The sequence below is a fragment of the Pantherophis guttatus genome, chromosome 1 (genome assembly GCF_059756535.1).
Source record: "Pantherophis guttatus breed Tessera chromosome 1, ASM5975653v1, whole genome shotgun sequence".
Lineage (NCBI taxonomy): Eukaryota > Metazoa > Chordata > Lepidosauria > Squamata > Colubridae > Pantherophis > Pantherophis guttatus.
In genome coordinates, this window is record NC_142063.1 from 73,935,374 (window position 1) to 73,957,040 (window position 21,667).

The 21,667-nt window shown below is 37.3% G+C and overlaps 1 protein-coding gene across 7 annotated transcripts in view; it reads right to left on the minus strand.

Annotated features, from left to right (window-relative positions):
- Nucleotides 1-21,667, minus strand: part of RAD51B (RAD51 paralog B) — a 485,747-nt gene that overhangs the window by 307,155 nt on the left and 156,925 nt on the right. For 6 of the 7 annotated variants that reach the window (XM_087876343.1, XM_087876346.1, XM_087876340.1 and 3 more), the window contains exon 10: nucleotides 9,012-9,090. The exons of the other annotated variant lie outside the window; for it this stretch is intronic. In XM_087876343.1, the coding sequence (XP_087732469.1) occupies nucleotides 9,012-9,090 (79 nt within the window). The remainder of the gene's footprint in view (nucleotides 1-9,011; nucleotides 9,091-21,667) is intronic. 7 annotated transcript variants of the gene reach the window in all.

A 21,667-nucleotide genomic window follows, 5' to 3' on the forward strand; every position in this document is an offset into this window, starting at 1 on the left:
ACACACCATTGCTTCAACTAAATCTAATATAAAGGAGACATGGTGTCTTCTCTCAATTTGTGACATTGTATTTATTTTATTAAATTTAGAGGTTGTCTGACTCTGTAGATGAAAGGAAAAAGATTGTGGACTTCTGTTAGAAATAAACACAGCACAAAACAAAAACTGATAGAGTTTTTTTACTTTACCCCCAAGTCTGAGAGGAAAGCCAACTTTTCAAAGACTTTCAGAACATCTTCTGTAGCCATATGGATCTTGGGGATGCTGTTCTAGAGGGCAAGCATTGCAAAAGAGGTGTGCTTCTTAGGTCCCCATACAGAGCATTGTTTACTTGAAGGGTTTGAGTTCTAAAAATTGTTGATCTACGACTTAAGGAAAGTTCAGAAGGCTTTGAACAGAAACTATAAAATAAATGGGTTTGTTAGTACAGTGAAGCCTAATTTTAACAGACGAACTGAGTGGGGAACGTGTCAATTAACCCTGAAAATCAGAGAGGCCCGCATCCTCAATGCAAAGCTACCAGAGGGGCTCCCTTTGAAGCACCATTGGCAGTTACAATGTAGTATCCCATAATTCTAGTACTGCAAAGCCAATTTGGATAATCTGACCAGAGGTTCCTCCTTGAAGGAACCAAATTAGATCTGGGTTGATGTAGAAGATAGAACATTCTGGCGCTGTTATAGGTAAAAAAAGGTGTTGCATTCCCCAATTTGGGGAAAATCTTTAAACTTTCCTCATGTCCATTTAATTAGCTAAAAGGGAAATAGTAAAACATATGAAGATTAATTTAACTTGGATACAGTATAAAGGAGCAACTGTTCTAGTCAAAGTAAAATATCTCTGTTAAAAGGCTATTTTTGGCAGCAGCAGAGGAATTAAAAGAGTTGCTTCGAAATGAGGTGGGCAGCAAATAAATCTAATAAATAAAATAAATAAAACAAAATGTAGGAGAATAATGAAACAAATGGATTTTTAGTTTGCTTGGTAAGAAAATACAAGAAGACAGAATGCATGCCTTAGAAAATAGGCATAGTGATACCGATTTATGAACAATCAAAGTCGCTATAATTAAAATGAATTTCTTAATAAAATGTAGATAATTTTTGGTATATATTTATTTGGCTTTTATACAAAGATCAGAAGGTTTTTTGCCAATCAAATATCTAAATCCATTCTTCTGTTTTATATTTCCACTCCCAGAAGGTCTTACTGGCACAAATTACTAGATCACATCAATATAAGATTTTCAACCATTGTATGTAAAAGCCTTTTGGAGGCAACTCATGGCAGCCCTTACTCCAACACTTGACTAAAAACAGATGAGCACAACACATTAGGTTCAGGAATTCATTCTTGAGAGTACAACAAAGGGATTACTCCCTCTAATAAGGGCTGGGGAGACATTTTTATTCTAGAGAAATTTCTAGCCGTGTGAGTCATATTTTGGTGGAGAGCAGAGAGAAAAGTGAAAATAGATTCCTCACTCTACTTCTTAATGTAAAAATCAAAATAGCATTAAGATCCACTATTTAGGATGTAAATAAAGGCATATTGATACACAGCATATATTTTGCAGACCGTACAAATCTACCATCTTATCACAGAAAGGAAAATGAACTTTTATTCTGTTCCTAAACATTGCTTTTATTTAACACTTCAACAATACTATCAAATAATTAAAGTGAGAAAGAACAAAATAATTCTGGAGGAGTAGTCACTGATAAATAAAAGGAAAAATATTACCAACACTGAAGAAAGGAAAGAAATGCAAATTATTGCTTTTGCTCATTCGATTCAGGAACTGAATGGATGTTTTTGTTTGAGATCCCCAATGTAATTCCAGGGCCTCTTTTCCTGGTCAGGCACCTTAATATTTCAGAACTTTTTGTACTCTTCTCACTTTTATACTTTGGATGAAACACATTCATATTGTTAGTCAATCACATACCCATAGCATAGAGACATCTACTTAATTAGTCAAGTCTTTGCAATACATTTTCCCAATTCCCATAATTCTCAGCCAGGGTGTGATTGTATTCCAGAGCCTGAGGCTGGCAAACTATGATCTATATCATAGAAATGAAACATGAGGATAAAGTCAAACAAAAGACAAAAAAGAATTAAGAGGCTTTCCAGACATTTAGAATGCTTTTCTTTAAATGATTTATTTTTGTTGTTTATTTACTTTCCGTTCTTGTTCAGACTGGTAAAGACAAGGGAGGAAATTCAAAGTTTTTCTTTGCCACTTTTACTTTCCGGATCCAGACAAAGCTGGTTTTCCCACATAGTTTAAGATTTAAACCGACAAACTTCTTTTTAGATCATAAGAAGTTGAAGTCCAGCCAAAACAGCTTTTTAATTTTGTTTTCACTTTGGTTATTGTTTAAAGCATAAGTGCATTTTTCAATATTTTTTGTATCTTTTGAAACTGAGATCTATTTTTGTCTGCATCCTGGACATTTGGAGGAAATATGAAAAACCCCAAGGAATATATTTAAGTGTGAATAGACCCTCAGTTGCTTACACAGCAAAGCTCAAGGACATCCTGGCCTAGCCAGCAAGGAAAGGATTCAGTTCCTAACCTTGTGTGACAAAAATCTGCAGCACCAATCTATACAATTTACCACTTTATTATATTTACTTCTTTCTGAGCCTACAAGACCTTCACACACACACACAGAGCAAATAAATCCTCTTTTCACCCTCTTTTCGCCTGCTACTGTATTTAAAAGGAACCCAAGAAACGAGTGATAACAATGGAGTGGAAAAAACATTGTATAAGGCAGTCCACATCTTACAACCATAACTGAACCTGCAATTTTGGTCAGAAGTTGTTAAGTGGCTCATCCTGTGATCATTTTATAACCTTTATTGCAGTGATTATCAACTGGATGCGGTGATTATGTACGTGACTGTAATGTAATGAATGTAATATTAAGTGGATATGTGTTACATGAATCCATTGTTCATTATGGAGTGGGTTGTTTTTTTTGTTTTTGTTTTTTTTTTTTTGCTAGAAACTGAAAATAAATGCTGGTTTCCAGAAAAATCATGGTGATGTGACTGTGGGGATTCTGCAAATGGCTATAAAGGTGGGCTGGCTGTCAAGAATGCAAAATATGGTCATGTGACTACAGAAGGGGGCAGTTGCAGGAACTTCGACTCTGGGTAGCAAGTAGCTTTTTGGGGGACTCTCATAACTTTGAACATTTGCTAAGCAACTGGTTATCACTCAAGGACTACTGTAAGATGGCAGAGAGTTCTCTTCACTGCTTCACATATACAACACATATAAAGAAGTGGGGTCACAAAGCCACAAGCCACTAAGGCCTGCTGTTTACAGAAACACCTCAGGTTGCGGCCCTGTAGATATTACAGAGAATACTGTTCCAGAAAATGGGAGTGATCATAGAAAAGGCTTGTGCAGAGCCTGGACAGAGTTTTGGCAGAGGGCTATACTTGCCACTCATCTCTTCAACAGCATCATTCCAGGTCAAGGTGAATAACTAGTGGATATTTTCCACAGGCTAGTGAAGTCTGATGAGACTGAAGAAAAACCATGATATGAGAAAGTCCTAATTAATCCCTTTCCTTAATATGCCCTGTATACAACAAGTAAGATGACAAATCTGTAGAAAGGTCTTCTTAGCCATAGCAGCAGCTGTGAGTCCAGGAAGACCCCCAAATTACTCACCAACTCTGTCCAGGGAAGTACAACGTAATCCCATGAGTAAAAAAATGATAAATCACCAACCTCCAAAAACCCCAAACCACTCCTTAATATAGCTAAATCAAAGTTTGTTTCTCCCCATCCAGTTATTTTTTTGTACTGTAGTTTAAACAAGTTTCTTATGTTTTTCCAATAAAGTTTGTTTCTTAATCATGTTTAATATATATATATGTTTCAAAAATTCATTAATGCGATTTGTTAATAGGGATAATGAAATATGAAAGAAGTGATAAGGCAAGAAGAACTATAATTTTCTTCTTGGATTGTTGGCATGTTTATTGTGCTCACTAGATCCCTCCCAACAAAAAATACAGAAATAAATAATAAAAATCCCTCACCCTCAATTTTTTCCCCAAAATGAGATATACATTTAAAATTTCAAACTAGCAATTCTAACAGGAGAAATGTGCCAAAGCACATTTTTTCTTCATTGCAAACAGCATTAAAATCTGGCCAGAGAAGCTAACATATACCAATGTCAACTGTGCATCAGAGTTTTCATCTCAGTAGGACAGCCTGAACAACCTCGTGTTATTTTCTGAGTTTATATGATTGCTAATTATAATCACCCATCTATTGATGTATTTGGTCACCCAACTCAAATACAGAAATTCTGAATGGCTTACAATACCAAACAAACACACTCCAGAAACAAATTATCAATTTGATTAAAATAAAAGCAACCCCTTAATAGCTGATCAGGAATTTGCCATTGTTACCTTCCTCCTCTCCATCTCAGATCATTTGTTCTCAAGCTAAGCACTCTGCTACTTAGATAACCTGGATTTTGTGTTAATTGCCAGGAGTTGTGTCTGAACTTTACTTTGTGATTAGCTTGTCTAGTAAGTAACATTCTGGCACACAGGCTCATGTAGTCTACCCCTGGAACTCAGTTGGCCTCCTGGGCACCTGATCTGAAGGACTTTCATTCTACAGTACTCAACTGCTTTGAAACTTATCAAATTTGGTACACAATGCATTTTGACATGAAAATTTTGCCCCAGTACTCATTGTTTGATACTCAACACACAAGCTAGAACTATTCAGTGTCAGCTGCCTTGTGACTCACTACATTATTCCTTATGGGAAAAATTTGTTTGGTATTCATTGTTTTTGGTACTCATTGCGTCTTCTGGAACCAATTAATGATGAGTACCAAGGTACCATTGTAAATGTATACCAGCAATGCTGATGCTATTTAAATTTTGTTAAGAGATTTTGGTGAGCAATGAAGTGAGAGAGAAATATATCCTGTGAATATGATATGAGAACAAAGAGAATTAGAAGAAAAAAATGTGGACAGACATTAGGAGAGTTCATACTGCAGTCACCATAAACCTCTGTAGGAGTTTGGCAGAAAACAGACTCACTTAGTCAGATAAGTTACAAACTACTTCTTCAAAACTTCAAATGGAACACACCTGATTTGTCACAGTTGGGATCACTGGTAAGTAAAATAATACTTTCAATTCCTGAAAATTACATTTTCCATCTCTACAAGTTAATATAATAAATCAAGCGTGCTATACAATCTCTCTCAAAAGAATAATCCCTAAATTAAAATTAGATTACATTTACATTTGAGCTAATCAGAACTAACTCTCATATAAGATTTCACAAAGACTGCCATTATAACCGAAATGTTAAAAAAAAAAATCTGCTCAATGTTGGTTCTACAATTAAAGATAGGACATCTTAAAATTAAAACTTTCACTCCACATTCCAGTAATTTATTTGAATCATATCTTTTTCCTTTCCTGATATAAACATATTTCTTTTTGCAGTACAACGTGGATGCCTAAACCAAGCTATTCTTATGTGTATCTCATCAATAGAATCAAATCTGACTAATGAATAAAAAAGAGCTTTTGTTGAACAAAATATAAAAAAACAGAACTAGAATTGCAAAGCAATTTCCTAGACTTGAAGGGGAAGCAGGTTTGAATCTACACATTTAGTCTCATTAAATCAGACTCAATGGGAAGAAACAGTAACATGAACATGGAACACACATTATATTTTTATGGGTTTCAGTTTTATTCAGAACTGGATATTCTTGCAGAGTTCAAATGACCATGTTTAATTCCAAATAAGAGGATATGGTCAACAATGTTTTTTTTTTAAAAAAAAATCAGGCTTTTAATTTGTCCCTTCGTATAAATGACCATAATTACAAAATTAGAATTTTAAAAGCCAGAATTCTGCAGCATTATTGAATTCCTGTAAGACACACTGCTGCTTCTTATCTTTTCCCTCCTTCACACAATGCATTTGAAACATGGTTCCAAATCTAGCTCAAGCCTTTGACCAGCCATCCTTGTCTCCAAATTGTTGAGCAGCATTTCTCAAGATTGAAAGGTCCAATAAAAGAGTGACTGAATAATTGGATTCTTTTCACCACCCGAGTACTTCAGGTTTACAAAGGCATAGAAGTCTCTCACTGCAGTGCTCTTGGTCCTTTTGGCAATCTGCTAAAATGATATAAGAGGTGGAGTTTTCCCTTCTCACTAAACAATTTTTTGTGCTTGTACCTAGACCATGAGATCCAAAGAGACCAGGCAATAGAGCAGCAATTTACATCAACAAAGGGGATTTTGATGCACTCCCTGAATGGGGCTGCATTACCATGTTAATAGCTTTTTCACTCTCAGCCTGGGACTTTGGAAACTTTTTGCAAATGAAGAACAGTTCCGCTTTCTATTTTAACTGTAACAATAGCAGAGGAGCCTCTCAAACTGCATCAAATAGCAGTCAGTGAAATCCCTAACTACTCATCCTGTCTTGGTGGTTTATTAACCATCAAGCCAGAGAACAAAAGAACAACAACCTGCAGCCTAACTTCACCCCCATCTCTTAATCCCCTAGAGATGGCAGGAGGAATTGCCTGCAAAACTGTTAAATCAGTCTTTTTACCTTCCACCATTTTTTTTTCTTGAGCTTCCTTCCAACTTTCCCTCATAAAAGAAATTTCAGGTAAGTTTTCCAATGTCAAATTCTTTACGGCCTCCTGATTAGCAGAATGATGATGACATTCCTCTCCCCCTTCTCTCCACTTCATTTCTCAGACAGTTGTTGTTCCTCACCAGTTCCCACACTCATCTACTTGTTCCTTTGTCATGTGCTTTGAATGTACTCTTCTTCTGACACTGACTGACTCTCACCATAGAGAATCAATGAAAATGTTGCTCCTGCAGTCAGCCGGTGGAACAGAGCCCATTCATTACCACAAAAATGTTCCACTGCCACCAGCGTAGACAGCAGTTTCTATCTAACTCCTCTCAATGCATTTTCCAATTTGAAAATGACTCTCATTTTCATAAAGCTTCCTACTACCTTAAGATAGCTGGGGGGGAAAACACCTCTATGTATTTATTATTTGGATACTTTCTTTTTCTTACCTCTATATGTGGTAAAATCAGCAGCAGATTTGTGGCTTACAAACCTACTCTATAGAGCTGATTGTTGCCAATGTTTATTGGTTAACTGTATTCTGATTTTTTTTTTCTTTTGTGTTTTATACTGCACTCAGGTATAAGACCATAAAAAAAAAAGACAGCGAGCCAGTTTGATATAGTGGTTAAGGCATTAGGCTGGAAACTGGGAGATTGTGAATTTTAGTTCCACTTGAGCCATGAAACTAGCTGGGTGACATTGGGCCAGTCACTCACTCTCAGCGCTAGGAAGAGGGCAATGGTAAACTATGTCTGAAAACTGTAGGGATTATCCAGGTAGTTGCCAAACCAACATAAAGAATGTACAGAAAAAGATAATAAACAATTTGATACTGATAAATACATTGGTTGTATTCCCATGTGCCCTAATCACAGCGCAAATTTGCCCTGGCAATCTCTTTATTTTGCCAGGCCCTTACGATGTTACCTTCATCTCATCCTCAGCCCATGAGTGAGACAGGTTTATCACATTTTTTCCCCTGTTGGGCAGCCCTGGATAGGTAAAATGTGTTAAGCTTTGTCACACAGTATTTTGGAGAATATTCAGGTGACTGGCAGCTGGCAGACAGAGGTTTGAGAGATAGGATAGGGATTAGCCATGGGAATAGTCAATTTCACATAGGTGTACTTTTCTGTCAACTCAAGGATGTGTAACTTGATAGTAACAGTAACAGAGTTGGAAGGGACCTTGGAGGTCATCTAGTCCAACCCTCTGCTCATGCAGGGGGTTGGACCAGATGTACTAAGGATTCGAACTGCCGACCTTTCTGATCGACAAGCTCAGTGTCCTTGCTTGATTTCTAATAGAAAGCATTAACACCAGCCTCTATAAAATATTCTGCTTTTCTCAATGTTTGTATGAGCTAGTATCGTAATAGAGGAATCTCACATTTGTTTAAATATATGATCTATTTAATCAGCTCTTCCCATAAATAAGATGGTTTCGACTGAATAGTCAGGGAAATTCTGAGTTCAGTTATAGGATTTTTTATTTTGGGTATCACATCCCACTTGTAAACCCAAAGCTCATTTGACATAAAGCTGAAGGGTAAATAATATCTGAACAATCCACTCATAATTCAACAGAACTGTGATTTTGTTAAATTTTTGAAAGCAGAAAATATATTTTTGACATTTACAGTAACTCATTCATATAGAAAACAAACAACAGAAAAACATTTCAGAGATAAAGCAAAAGTTCAGAAATGTATGTGCACACATTAGGTGTTTTACATCATTATATTTTCAATCAAATATATCCCACTTTTAGATGGTATACCTAGATTATTACACAATCAACTTTTTTTTTCTGAACAGTGAAACACTAAGACATCTCTCCAAGGCAAACTCTTATACATGTTCCTCTATTATTGTAAAAGCAACAGATTGTTCATTATCTGATACAGCCATACAATGAAATTTATTTATTCAAGAAAATTTATATGGCTACCCAACTCACTCTCGGTGAATTACAATGGCTATTGCCCCAGTTAAATTTATTTTTGTTAACACCAAAGTTTCAGGAGCATCCATAGGTACAAGAATTCAGAAAACATCAATATAAAATGCCTAATATTGACTTGCCTAATATGAAACATTTACTAAATTCAGTTTAAAAGAACTAGATTCAACTAAGATTTACGTTCTTCAGTCTGACACTTTCCAGGGTTGAACCAACTCCCATTTTCTCTGGAAAATAGCTTTGTTGAATTCAGGGAGCTCAAATTTAACATGTGGAGAGTACCAGGCTGGGAGAAGCAGCTTTAAGCACTTACTTCCCTCAGCACATTAACTACAGTAAGACAAAGCTCATTTTATCGTAGTCTTACCTTGGAGAACCAAACCAGAGTTTTCAATAATGTATAGGAAAGATGTCAATGGAGCAATAGGGGTCTTAGCAACCAGGATCTGCAAAAACAAAACAAAACAAAACCGCATATGGTATAGTGATTATTAAGGTGTCCAGAGCAACTCAGCTGGATAAACAGCACCTCTAATATATTTTTTCACACTGGCTCTACAAAGAGTTTATTCCACCATTCATACTTTAGGTTCTATTTATTGATTTAAACTATCCAAAGTTCCACATTGTCTTAATATAATTTTTTATTTATTTTGCTGAAATACACAACAGGGTATATGTTTAACCAACCCTGCATGAAGATGAAAACCAAGAAAGAATATGATACAATGAGATCCTACACAGGAGTTCTCACGGTAAGAATCTAGAATCACTTCTAGTCATTTGTAGCCAAACAGTCATGTTTTAGCATAAAAGTAACACAAACACAGCAGCCCCTATCTTATAAACTCTCTAGAAATTCTAGAGAGATGTTGATAATTTATGAGATTCTAAAGAGATTCTATTGCTGCCATTTCTGCTAAATGTGTATGCATTCCAAATGTGAAGCAGATTTCCTCACTTATTTCTGCCTCGGGAAAAAAAGGAAAGACACTGGAAAGCAATTTCCTAGTCTGTGGTTTTCACAGTGGCATTTCCAACTTTGTAACCCTAAGGGCACCACTTAACAAGGCTGCTGATCCAAAGCACACTCTTGGTTCTTTCAGAACTCTGTTTCAATTACAGTGATGTCATATCCATTTTGTAAAGACAAAGAAAATACACCAGGCCATAGTACTGCCTTCATTTTTATGTATGTAATGGAGCTAAATCTCCATGGAAGGAAGTATAAAGTAAGGTATCCCAAGGCTCTGTCTTAGGCCATAGTGCTCTTCAACATATTTATAAATGATTTAGATAACAGAAGGGGAACTTATCAAATTTGCAGAAAATACTATGGGGGGCAGAATAGTCAACACTTTAGAAGATAGTGTCAAAATCCAGAAAGATTTTGACAGACTTGACCACTGGGCACCATCCAACAAAATGCAATTCAGTGGTGAAAAAAGTAAGGTTTTACACTTAGGCAAGAAAAACCAAATGCGTAGGTAGGTGTTACTGGCTCAACAGCAGTAACTGTGAGAGGGATCTAGAAGTTCTAGTGGACAACTACTTAAGTATAAACCCAGCAGTGTGCCACAGCTGCCAAAAAAAAAAAAAAAAAGCCAATGCAGTCCTAGGCTGCATCAACAGAGGAACAGTATCAAGGTCAGATGTAGCACTTTATACTGCCTTGATAAGTAGCACTATAAACTGCCTTGATAAGACCATTTGGAATGCTAGTTTTGGTCAACCCAATCCGAAAAAGATGTGGAGACTCTAGAAAGAGTACAGAGAAGAATCACGAAGATTATTAGGGGTCTGGAAGCTAAAACATATGATCATCGGTTGCAGGAACTGGGGATGTCTAACAAAAGAACTGGGTATGTCTAACAAAGAGGACTTTAATTCCTCTCTAAGTTTCAACAGAAAGAAAGCAATTCAGTTTGCAGTGCTGAGCTGTTCTCAGAGATAATTGGCTGGAATTTATAGTGATATCGGAGACAGGTTTGATGAATTTTCATTTTATTTTAAGTGATGAATGTATGTTTACTTTAATAAATGTTCATAATATAATTAAAAAATAAAATAAGGCAGACAGTCCACCTGAATTCTAATGTGGAGAGGAAAGATAAATGACTGACTTTAACACTGAGGGGGTAGGAAGAATTACAACTATTGAATATGGTGTGAAGAGAGGAGAGCTTGGGCTCCTTCCAGGATTGAAAAAGTATGCCAGATTTTACTTGAAGCTACATCTGTAGAGTTGTCCTCACAAACAACCTCTTTCAATTTATATCTAACATCTGCTAGCCCACACATTTCTTTTGTAACTGGGAGGGCATGAAACTGCCAGACAAATATACAACACAGCAAGAACTGGTTTAGGAACCAATGTCAGTGGTCTGCTTTGAGTAATGTAATGCCAGCAAAGGCAGCTCTGGATGGGAGGCAAATGCAATGACATGCTTCATGGTGCAAACCTGAAATGTAAGCGCTTCCCCTTCCTTAGGGCAAATTACTTTTGCCCTAAGGAAGAGACAATCTTCAAAGAAAGAGGCAACTGGGTCATCAGGATGAAGACAATCCTTGAAGAACTATGGCTATAATGAAGAAATCTTTACTCAAAAGTGAGGGTCTTACTAAGGCTTTTATGCTCTTGTAGTTTCAATAGTTAAGTGTCATCAAGTTGGGTCCAACTCTTGCTGACTCTACAGACAAATGGCCTTCACCTCAACCCTACCCAGGGACAATCCACAGACCTTTCAGGGGCATTCCAACAATATACTTGATCTTGTCTATTTGCTATATCTGTGTCTTTCCCTTTTAGTTCCTGCAACTTTGTCAAGCATAATTGCTTTTTTAATCCATCATTTGTTTGCTACGTTATTGTAGTTACTACTGGAATTAAACAGATATGCCAATAATATATATCCTTATCATACTCCTTACCCTTCCTGGTCCATGCCACTTTGTGCTTCCCTGACCTGTGCTATCCCCGGCAAGCCTTCCCAGACCTATGCCACACCTGTGGGCTTTCCCTGACTCATATAACATTTCTTGAGAATGTCCATGTGGCAACCTTCCCAACCTGTGCACTGTTCCTGTTCTGCACTGCACTTCTTGCACTCTCAAGGGAGGAACAGAGATTTCTAATGCTTCCTGCCAGTTTCCTAAAGGAAACCCATTGGGGGAAGGCAACCAGAAGTCAGGAATCACTCCTGTTCCTTTTTTGCCCACTCACAGTCATTCTGTTTCTTTGTTTAGGTAAGACAATTTCTCTGAAGTAATGACTCATTGGGGCATGGCTTGTCTTCTATATTACTAAAACTCTCCTATATGTCTGCAACCTTCAACTGGGAAAAATGATGGCAATATGGCATGGGCCCGGGGTATTTGCAGGAGTACCTCCTACCGGCCTCCCACCGCCCAGTGCGCTCACATAGGACTGCCCTCTTCCGGGTGCCGTCTGCCAGACAATGTCAGCTGACGGCGCCCAGGATGAGGGCATTCCTGGGGCCGCACTGACCCTCTGGAACGAGTTACCCACTGGGCTCCGGAGAGCGCCTGACCTCCATTCTTTCCGCAAAGACCTGAAGACATGGCTTTTTAAACAAATTGTCTGATCTGTTTGGGAGTTTTTAATTAATTGTGGGATTTTAATTGTATTTTTAAACTTTATTTATTGTTATTGTTATTGTTTTTACTTTACTTGATGGTTGTGAGCTGCCCCGAGTCCTCCGGGAGAAGGGCGGCATATAAATTTTAATAATAAATAAATAATAAATTTAATCCAGGACCCATTACTCACATGGGATTGAAATTTAGCAAAGTTGCGGCTGTATCAGCCATTTCCAAATTCTATGCCAGTTTCTCACAAGGAACATCAATGGGGAAGCCAGAAGGAAGTTGGACGTGGCTCTAGCTTCCACTGCTTTTTTGCTTGTCTGTGATCATTCTATTTCTCTATTTAGGCAATTATCTGGAACAATGACCCAATGGATAATAGGTTGTCTAATTTATATTATGTTTTTAGTGTATGTTTTTCAGATTCAGTCTTGCTGGAACACCTAATATCTTTAATTTGATAAATTTAATCTATATATTTGAAATCTACATGGTCTGTTTCACAATATGTACCTGGAAATGCCCTGGCTGAATGTATTGTATTTTTCTAACTTCTGTTTCCTATTATGTAGTCAATTTGATTCTAATGTTATCCATCTGCTGATGTCTAAGAGTATAGCCTTTACTTATCCTGTTCTGCTGTTCGAAGCAGTTGCCAGCAACAAAGAACTATCACTACAAAACCCCTACTTTAGAGGTAGTTCTCAGTTAATGGCAGCAATTGGGCCCAGGAATCATGACACTAAGCAATGTCATGAAATTATGTCAACTTATAACTGAAGTTCCAGGTGTGGTTATTAGGTGAATCTCACAAATTCTAAGGTTGCCACCTCCCACCAGATTCCCTATTGACTTTGCTGGTTGAAAGATGGTCTACTCAGGAAAGGTAGTCTACTCAGATCTATTCATGAAAGGTGCAAATGGCAATCACATGACTGCAGGATGCTGCAACAGTCACGATTGTGAGCTGGTTGCCAAGCATCAGATTTGAGATCACCTGGCTGCATTCAGTCCTCATTCAGTGCTGTTGTAACTTTGAACAGTTACTAAACAAATAGTAGTTAAGCAGAGACTACCTGTAATTGAGTTTACTCAGTACAAATCTTCCCATAGTTCTAGATCAGGGATGTCAAACTGGTGGTCCACAGGCCGCATACCGCCCGCCTGCGCAAGCCACGCCCACCCCAGCTCCGCAAAGGCAAAAAACATCACGATCCATCCTGAGATGCGATTGAGCTTGACACCCCTGTTCTAGAGTCTTCTATTTCCCCAACTTTGTCATTCCAATGATTCATTAGTAGTACTATGTGCTTTTCTGAAACTTTATCACAGGTCATTTGCAATATATTCCTTAATGTAGTCCAAGTTTACATTTTTATTAAGGTTATATAGCATTTTATATTATAATATTTGTATAATATTTCATTCATGAAATAGCCACTGTTTCTAAAAGATATGATCCGGCCAGCTATGGGTATATATATATATATATACTGTATATATATAAATTAGGTGATGTCCTTTTTAAAAATATCACTGCCATTTATTCATTTTAGACCCTGAATAGTATATCACATAGTCATCTGAAAGTGACCCATTACTGCTAAATTAGAACACTCTTAAAATATCTAATTTAGTGTACTGTAGTGTATTTCGGTTTCAACAGTTACAAGTTTCCCTTTTCACATTCCATGGTCCAATTATATGTATGTTTGTAAAACATACAGACCTTCTTTTTCAATATTGGCATCATTGGTGACCACACTTCCTTGCAGCTTTGGTTTAGCCCTATCAATTCCGGATCTACTCATGAAAGTTTGAGATTCTTCCTCTAGTTATATAAGTGCCTTTGTCATCATCCAGCACCCAAATGAATGTCAATGTTTAAGCTATGTCCATAAAGGAATGTTTTATTCTTTACTATATGTTAATAAAAGAAATAGCAATAATATACTTGCAAGAAATATATACAGTAAAGAAATCATATTTCACCTAATGACTGCTTCACTTAGTGACAGAAATACCAGTTTCCAGAGTCATTAAGCAAGAACTTCCTGTATCCTCTTTAAGATACATCACACTAATTGATATAATTTTGCTGCCATTCCCATACAAATAAGACTGCAAGACGATTGTAGCTCTTAAAAATTCAAGTAGTCTTTGAAAAAAGGTACATATATTATTAATTGGACTATTGCCAAAGGAAAAGGCATCCAACTACATTTTCAGAAAAAATATCCCAAAAGATGTCTCTGCAGCCTTGGGTGGGGAGCACACAGTTGTGGGGTTGGTTAGTGCTATGAGAGCCCTCACTTTGTCTTTGGTGGTTTAGGAATATGAATAAATAAATAAATAAATAAACAAACAAACCAATAAATAATAACAATTTTACCAAACCATTTCAAACTATGTGGGAAGTAATATTACAAACAGTTCCAGCATATAAAAATGTCTCTCTGAAAGAACATCCAAGATGTCAAGCAGGAAGACATAAGACAGATTTCTCCTCTCCCTCCCTCCCCCAGTATACAGTAACTTTACAATTGAACTGAATTTTTGGTGTTGGAGGAGCATTCAAATATGCACTTAACTGCAGGCATAAATAGACAGTACCCAAAAGATGATTATCACTGGATAATTTTATATGTATAAACTAGACTGAAAAGGGAATAATGGCAAATCATTACTTTATTGTTGCCAAGAAGTAGAGTTCAACTCAAAGCAGCCTTTACTTTTTATTTTACCTCAGATGAGCAAAACCAACAAAGAACTTGTATTATTAAAGATATCTTATGGGACAGTTCTTTACTAAGATATAAAACCTTCAGATGTAAGAACAGGATTAAGAATTAATAGTATAATTAAAACAAAACAAACAATGCTATCCGCATAGTCCAAGTTTCCGTTCCAGTCAGTTTAACATAACAGCATATATGTTTCAAATGGAATGAAACCATTATAAAAGTAGATCAAAGACAGGTGAAGGATAGCCAGAAAATTGTAATAAACAAATGACTGAAAAAAGATCAAAAACCATCCCTGCTCTGGAGGGTTGTTTATGAACTTAGCATCAAAATGGCTGATTTCCATCATAAAAAGCTATTAAGTTAAATGGGTATCAGAGTGCTCACTTGCAAATGTTTACAGACAATTGTTCATTATTTACTGTAATTATATTTTAGTTTCATATGCTGAGTTGATTTCAATGACAAATTGTGATAACAAAAAGCAAATGGGTTTATTCATTGCTTTATGGTCTTTATTGATTTATTCATTGCTTTATAGCCTGAACCCAAGCCAACATATATTAAAATGTACAGAACAACAAAAGAGCATGCATAAAAATGACATAAAATAAAGTCACTCAAAACTAAGGAGGACGTACCAATTGGTTTCTGTAGGCTAAAGCTACTGATAAAAATTTGGTCATTGTCCTTGATACATTGAAAAATTGGTCATTTAAAAAACAACAACCGTGACCTCATCATGAGGGCAATTAAAATTCTTAGGAAGAATGCACGAATTATTGTCACAAGAAAAACACCACAACTAGCTGTTGTTGAGTGAAATATTTTTTTATGTTTTTAATGTAATAAAAGTTTAATAAAGTGTTTATTAAAAAAAATAAAATAAAATTCTTAGGAAGAGTCATGGTGGAGCAGTGGTTAGAATGTAGTACTGCAGGGCTAATTCACTGCTCACTCCAGGAGTTCGAGTCTGAGTGGCTCAAGGTTGACTCAGCCTTCCATCCTTCCAAGGTCGGTAGGATCCACATTCTTGGGGGCAATATGCTGACTCTGTAAACCGCTTAGAGAGGTCTGTAAAGCACTGTGAAGCGGTATATAAGTCTAAGTATTGCTGTTATGCATGCTTACCTGCGATGTGAATATAGTTGGGATTTTAATAAGATAACAGATACAGGTGCAACCTCTATGCCTGGACATGAACAAGTACAATTTTCATATCGGAGATTGTAGCACCTTTTGTTTGTCACCCTATTAGGTAATGTATTGATTCAGGCCAGAGAAAAAAGCTGCTATGTGGATCATGCCAGATCTTGAAAAAATACGAAGAATCCAAGGAGAGGGGGTGATTCTACTGTAGTAAAGATGGGAAATCTACCTGTCTGCCTGCCTGCATAGACAACTCCTCAGCCTTCGGCTTAAATTCTCCGAATGTTTTATCTGCACTTAGGATCAGTACAAAAATATATCAAATCTTGGTCACTTAGTCTTTGCAGAGTATATTCAAATCCATCATTCAGGCTAAGATGAATCAAAGAGGTTCCCCAAAATATTTGGTTGGCTCAAGACTTTAAGGAGCATATTTTTGAGAGACAGACAGAGCGAGGGTGTGTGTTTATGTGTGTGTGCGTGTGTGTGTACGTGTGTACGTATGTGTGTATATGAGAGACGGGGGGGGGGGAGAGGGAGAGAGTGGGAATCAGGAAGACAGAAGCATAAATAAAGGAAAAAGAGAAACACCAGTCTAGTTCTTGTGACTTTAGTGAGGAAAATGTTCAAGTTTTATGGCGATTATGAGAAGTAATACTTTTTTTAATAAAAAAGTCTGAATGGAAAAATTATAGTTCCACTTCCTTTGGCTGCACATTTTCTCCTAGGATGGATTATCATGCCAAGTTGTTTTTGTTTTTTGCTTTCAAAAGGTTTAAAGTAGAGATGAGGAACATTTTTTCACTGTCTGGAGTAACATTCCTTTGTGGGTAATCTGTTGCAGCAAGTAGTAAAGGAAGCAATTCTTTCTCTTTATTCCTGTCTCTGCTATCCATATCTTCCTTGATTAATTTCTTCCCTGAATCATATCCCTAAATCAATTTCCTTCTTTTCCATAATCGTTTTCATTTGACCTCCAGAATCTGAGAGACACAAACTCGATTTCATTGAGGGCCACATCAGAGTTGTGTTTGACTTCAGGGGCTGAGGTGGGCATGGCCAGGGTTGACATCACTCGTGTCAGGGGCATCTGTGGTGGCCCGAGTGCTCTGCCAGTGAAAATAGGCTCCTGAGTTCAGTTTTCGGCCGCGATGGCCTCTTGTGGCCCTCTGTCAGCAAAAACGGAGTTCTGTTTTTGCTGGCAGAGGGCCACAGGAGGCCATCGTGGCCAAAAACGGAGCATGACCCTCCCGAGCTCCGATTTCACTGGCAGAGGCAACGCAGGTTGGTCCTTCACTGTTTCCAGGGCGGCCCCGCAAGCCAGATCTAAGCAACCCGTGGGCCTTGAGTTTGACACCCCTGGTCTAGGGTGAGGCACCACCAGATTGGCTCTGATCTATAGATCAGCAATTCTCCAATTCTGATTTAGAGGGGAAGAAGTTCAGAATGTGCTCTGAACAGATTTAACCTCCCACTGGAGTACAGTTAGTCCTCGACTTACAACAGTTTGTTTAGTGACTGTTTGAAGTTACAACAGCATTGGAAAAAAGTGATTTATGAGCATTTAGCACACTTATGACCATTGCCCCATCCCCATGGTCACATGATTTACATTCAGATGCTTGACAACTGGTCTATATTTATAACAGTTGCAGTGTCCCGGATTTATGTGATCATCTTTTGTGACACTCCGACAAGCAAAGTCACTTAACAACCGTGTGACTAATTTAACAACTGCAGTGATTTGTTTAACAACTGTGGCAAAAAAAAGTCGTAAAATGGGGCAAAACTCACTTAACAAATTTCTTAGCAACATAATTTCCAGGCCTTAATTGTGGTTGTAAGGACTACCTGTACACATAGGCAAGGAATGAGAAAGAGGTTTTCCAAAATAAATCATGTAAGAAACTTAAAATGATGCACTATATCAATGATGTATTGAAATTAATAACAATAATAAAATTAATTATTTAATCTTAATCCAAAATAATCCACTTAATCCAAAGTGAATTACTCACAGAGGTGTACAGAACTCTATTCACACTATTTATTTAAGAAGTTATCTGGCTCCAAATTACTCTGGACTGCTTACAGTTTGAAATCCAGAGCAAGCACACTTTGCCTGATCTTACTGAATGGCAGAAATATGGAAGATAGGTGGTTCCTCAAATAACCAAACTTTATGCCATGAAGGGCTTTATAGATAATAATTAGAACCTTAAATTTTACCCAGAAGCTCATCAGAAATCACTGAAGTTTGTGGGGTCCATCGCTGCCCATTATGCAGTGCATTATGGACCAGTTGTAGCTTCAAAACAGCCTACAGAATACTTTGAAGGCCAGTTGTGGAATGATTAAAGATAATCCTTGACTTACAACTAGTTGCTTAGCAACTGTTAGAAGTTATGATGGACCCCCCCTTCCCAAAAAAAAGATAATTAAAACCTGGATTCCCCACAGTCAAGTAGTCATATTTTGAGCACTCGACAGCTTGCCCCAATTTATAGATGTCTTAGGTCTCATGATTGTGATTTATGACATTTTTTTGGTCCGGTTTCCAGCAAAAACCACCCAGTGTAGACAATGGGTTCACTTAATGTCTACAGAGTTCCCTTAACAACTGCTGCAAAAAAAATGTCATAAAATCCCGTGGATTGGTCCCGTGGATACTTCGACTTACATCTGCTATGACATACGACTCCATTATGGCCATAAGACAAGGGCTTCACAGTCAAGGAACAGGCTCAAATAGGCACACCAGCTGGATCTATGTAAAGGGCTTCTTTGTGCAGAAGTCCAAACTTCCACACCAGTCTGAAATAGGAAGGTGCAGCCCCATCCAAGACTAAAGAGGTAGACTCCCCAGTTATCAGGAACCCAACTATCCAGAGCCACTAGGTCTTGTCAGGATGCACTTAAGCCTCATCTTCCCATCCAGCCTTCAGACATTGACATGCTACTTTGAAAAGAACACTTGGACTGCCTGGGGTTGAAATGTATAGTTGGATATCATCAGCGTACTGCTGATACCAGGTTCATTATCAGCATATTGACTCATATCTTCAACATATTGTTGATGCTACACTCTGAACTGCACCCAGTGGCTTCATATACACATTAAACAAACAAACAAAAAAATGACAGCGACAGGTCTTGAGGCAGCCCACCAAGTGAAGCACCACAACACAATCTCTCTTCCCCCTCTCTCAGTCAGCACAGGCCACAGAAAAAGGAGCAAAGCCACCAGAAAAAGGAGCAAAGCCATCATAATACTATGACTCCATTCTCAAACCCCAAAGCTGATCCAGAAGAATGTCAAGGTGGCTCCATTGTAGCTCTGCCAAAGGTCATCAAGTGTGTCCAATATTGTCTCTACGTTGTATCTTGGCTTGAAACATGATTGAAACAGGACCAGATAACCTGCTTCCTCCAGGATCTTCTGCAACTACTCTTTGACCACTTATAATGGGAAGGTTGGAGGCTTAGTTGTGCAGGATTGTTGAATCCAGTGATAACTTCTTGGCTAACCTTTAATTTCAAACCAACTCTCTAATTATCTATTTGTGACCACATTTGTATAAAAGAACATACCTGAAAATGAAGAGAAATGCACTGAAATAAGGAAATGTCATTCAGAAAGGATATTAATTCTCTTAAAATATTAAATTAGACTAATGGATTAATAAAACAATTGCTAAGCAAACAAATTTTTCCCCTGTGCCAAATCTGTAGGGCATACAATCCTTATGTCAGAATCTCTCTGCTTATTGTACAGTAAGAAATCAAGGGGGTTGGTGGGGGAGGGCCAACAAAGAAAAACAAATTCTTGGGTTTTGCATCAATTCAAGGAACCTTCCACTGTATATCTGCATCTTTTGTTTCACAGAAGGAAAGAAAATAATGTACTGTATCAGTATATAGTCAATTACTCAAATACTAGGTATTAAGATAAAATAGGCAGCTGTCTTAAACCGAGTCAGCATACTTTCTCATTTAACTCAGTACACCTTACACAAAGCAGCAGAAGCTCTCCAAGAAGAAAGATACGAGTTTTACTTGCCCTCTCTAGAAATGTGCTTTGCTGCTAAATGTTCCCCCCAAATCCCTGAGAGCCCAGGTTTGGTAGTATGAATTCCAATGCTATATGTATGTTCCTGAGAATTTGAAAGGCCTCCTCATATTGCAAGTCCAAACTCTAAACAGCACATATGGAACCATACCCAATGATCTCACTGTATTGACAGTTAAGTTCATCAAATGTACATAGGTGTTAAGAGAACTACTACTTTTAGTTTACCTATACTGATGATCTATGTCTATTGATTGCCCTTAGAGTTACCACATCACTTGACATCAAGATTCAACAGTGGTTAAGATTCAGTTTTGCAATAATTGAACCTGATAGACTGACAAGTTGCCAGGAAAAAATTCCAAAGTCTTCCCCGTGGAGCACTGCAACACTTCACTACTGCAATACAAATCACAATTGGGTTTCTATCTCAAACAAAGGATGAAGAATGAAAGAAGAGATTAGCTAATTAGCACTGATTTCATCTAACCCATCTAAGCTTACACTGCTCAAAAAAGATGAATGATATGGATATTTTTTCCTCTAGCTGCTATATCAAAACAGATATATTAACTGCAACCATATGGTTGAAAGAATATTTTTCTAGATTGTATTTATTGGATTTTTGTTCTCTGGAAAACAGATATGGTGACTTTCAGAGGAACTTATAGACACCATGTAAAACTAAAAAACATTATGGCAAGACTGTCACAATATAGAGTATATTCTGAAAAGGTATTTGTGGTCTAGGACTGTTGACCCAGGAAAAACATGTCAGATTTTGTCTCCAAATAAGAAAACCACACACTCAATTTTTGCAAGCTGCAATGGAAATTGTAGCCCTCTGAAGAGAAGTATACTTAACAAAAGCTTTAATTAAAACCAGGTTAATGGGTCACCATTAAATAAAACCATTTACAGAGCAATCTAAATGTATCATACATCACCCCATCCTATGAGAAAACCCTGACCAACGAAAGCTACTTGTGAAGGGATTTTCTCTCTTCCTGGTTTTATAGAACCGCAGGCAATGACTGTTTCAGGCCTCTTTATGAGAAGTGGATCATAAATCCAACCTAATTATAAAAATAGTACATAGGTTGCATTTGTGCTTTAGTAAACATCCCACGCAGATATATTTATCAGGTAGTGATCAGAATAAAGAGCAGCAACATGAACAGATATACGTTACTGAAGTGCTTCTCCTTGCAGATAAAAAAATGACATTTTTGCCATGCTTGCCTTCCTTCAAATTAACACAGTTTAGATTGCAAAAAGGATTACAATAATTTTTGACTGAGAATGCTCTTTCCTGATAATAACTTAACTCTCCAAATATTTTATAATAGTAATGCTTATATATTGGATTTAAAATGCAGCCTAATTTTCTTACAGCATAATTCAGCCAGTTTGGATGCATTATTTCGCTCATGCTAACCAGACGTTCTGGGAATT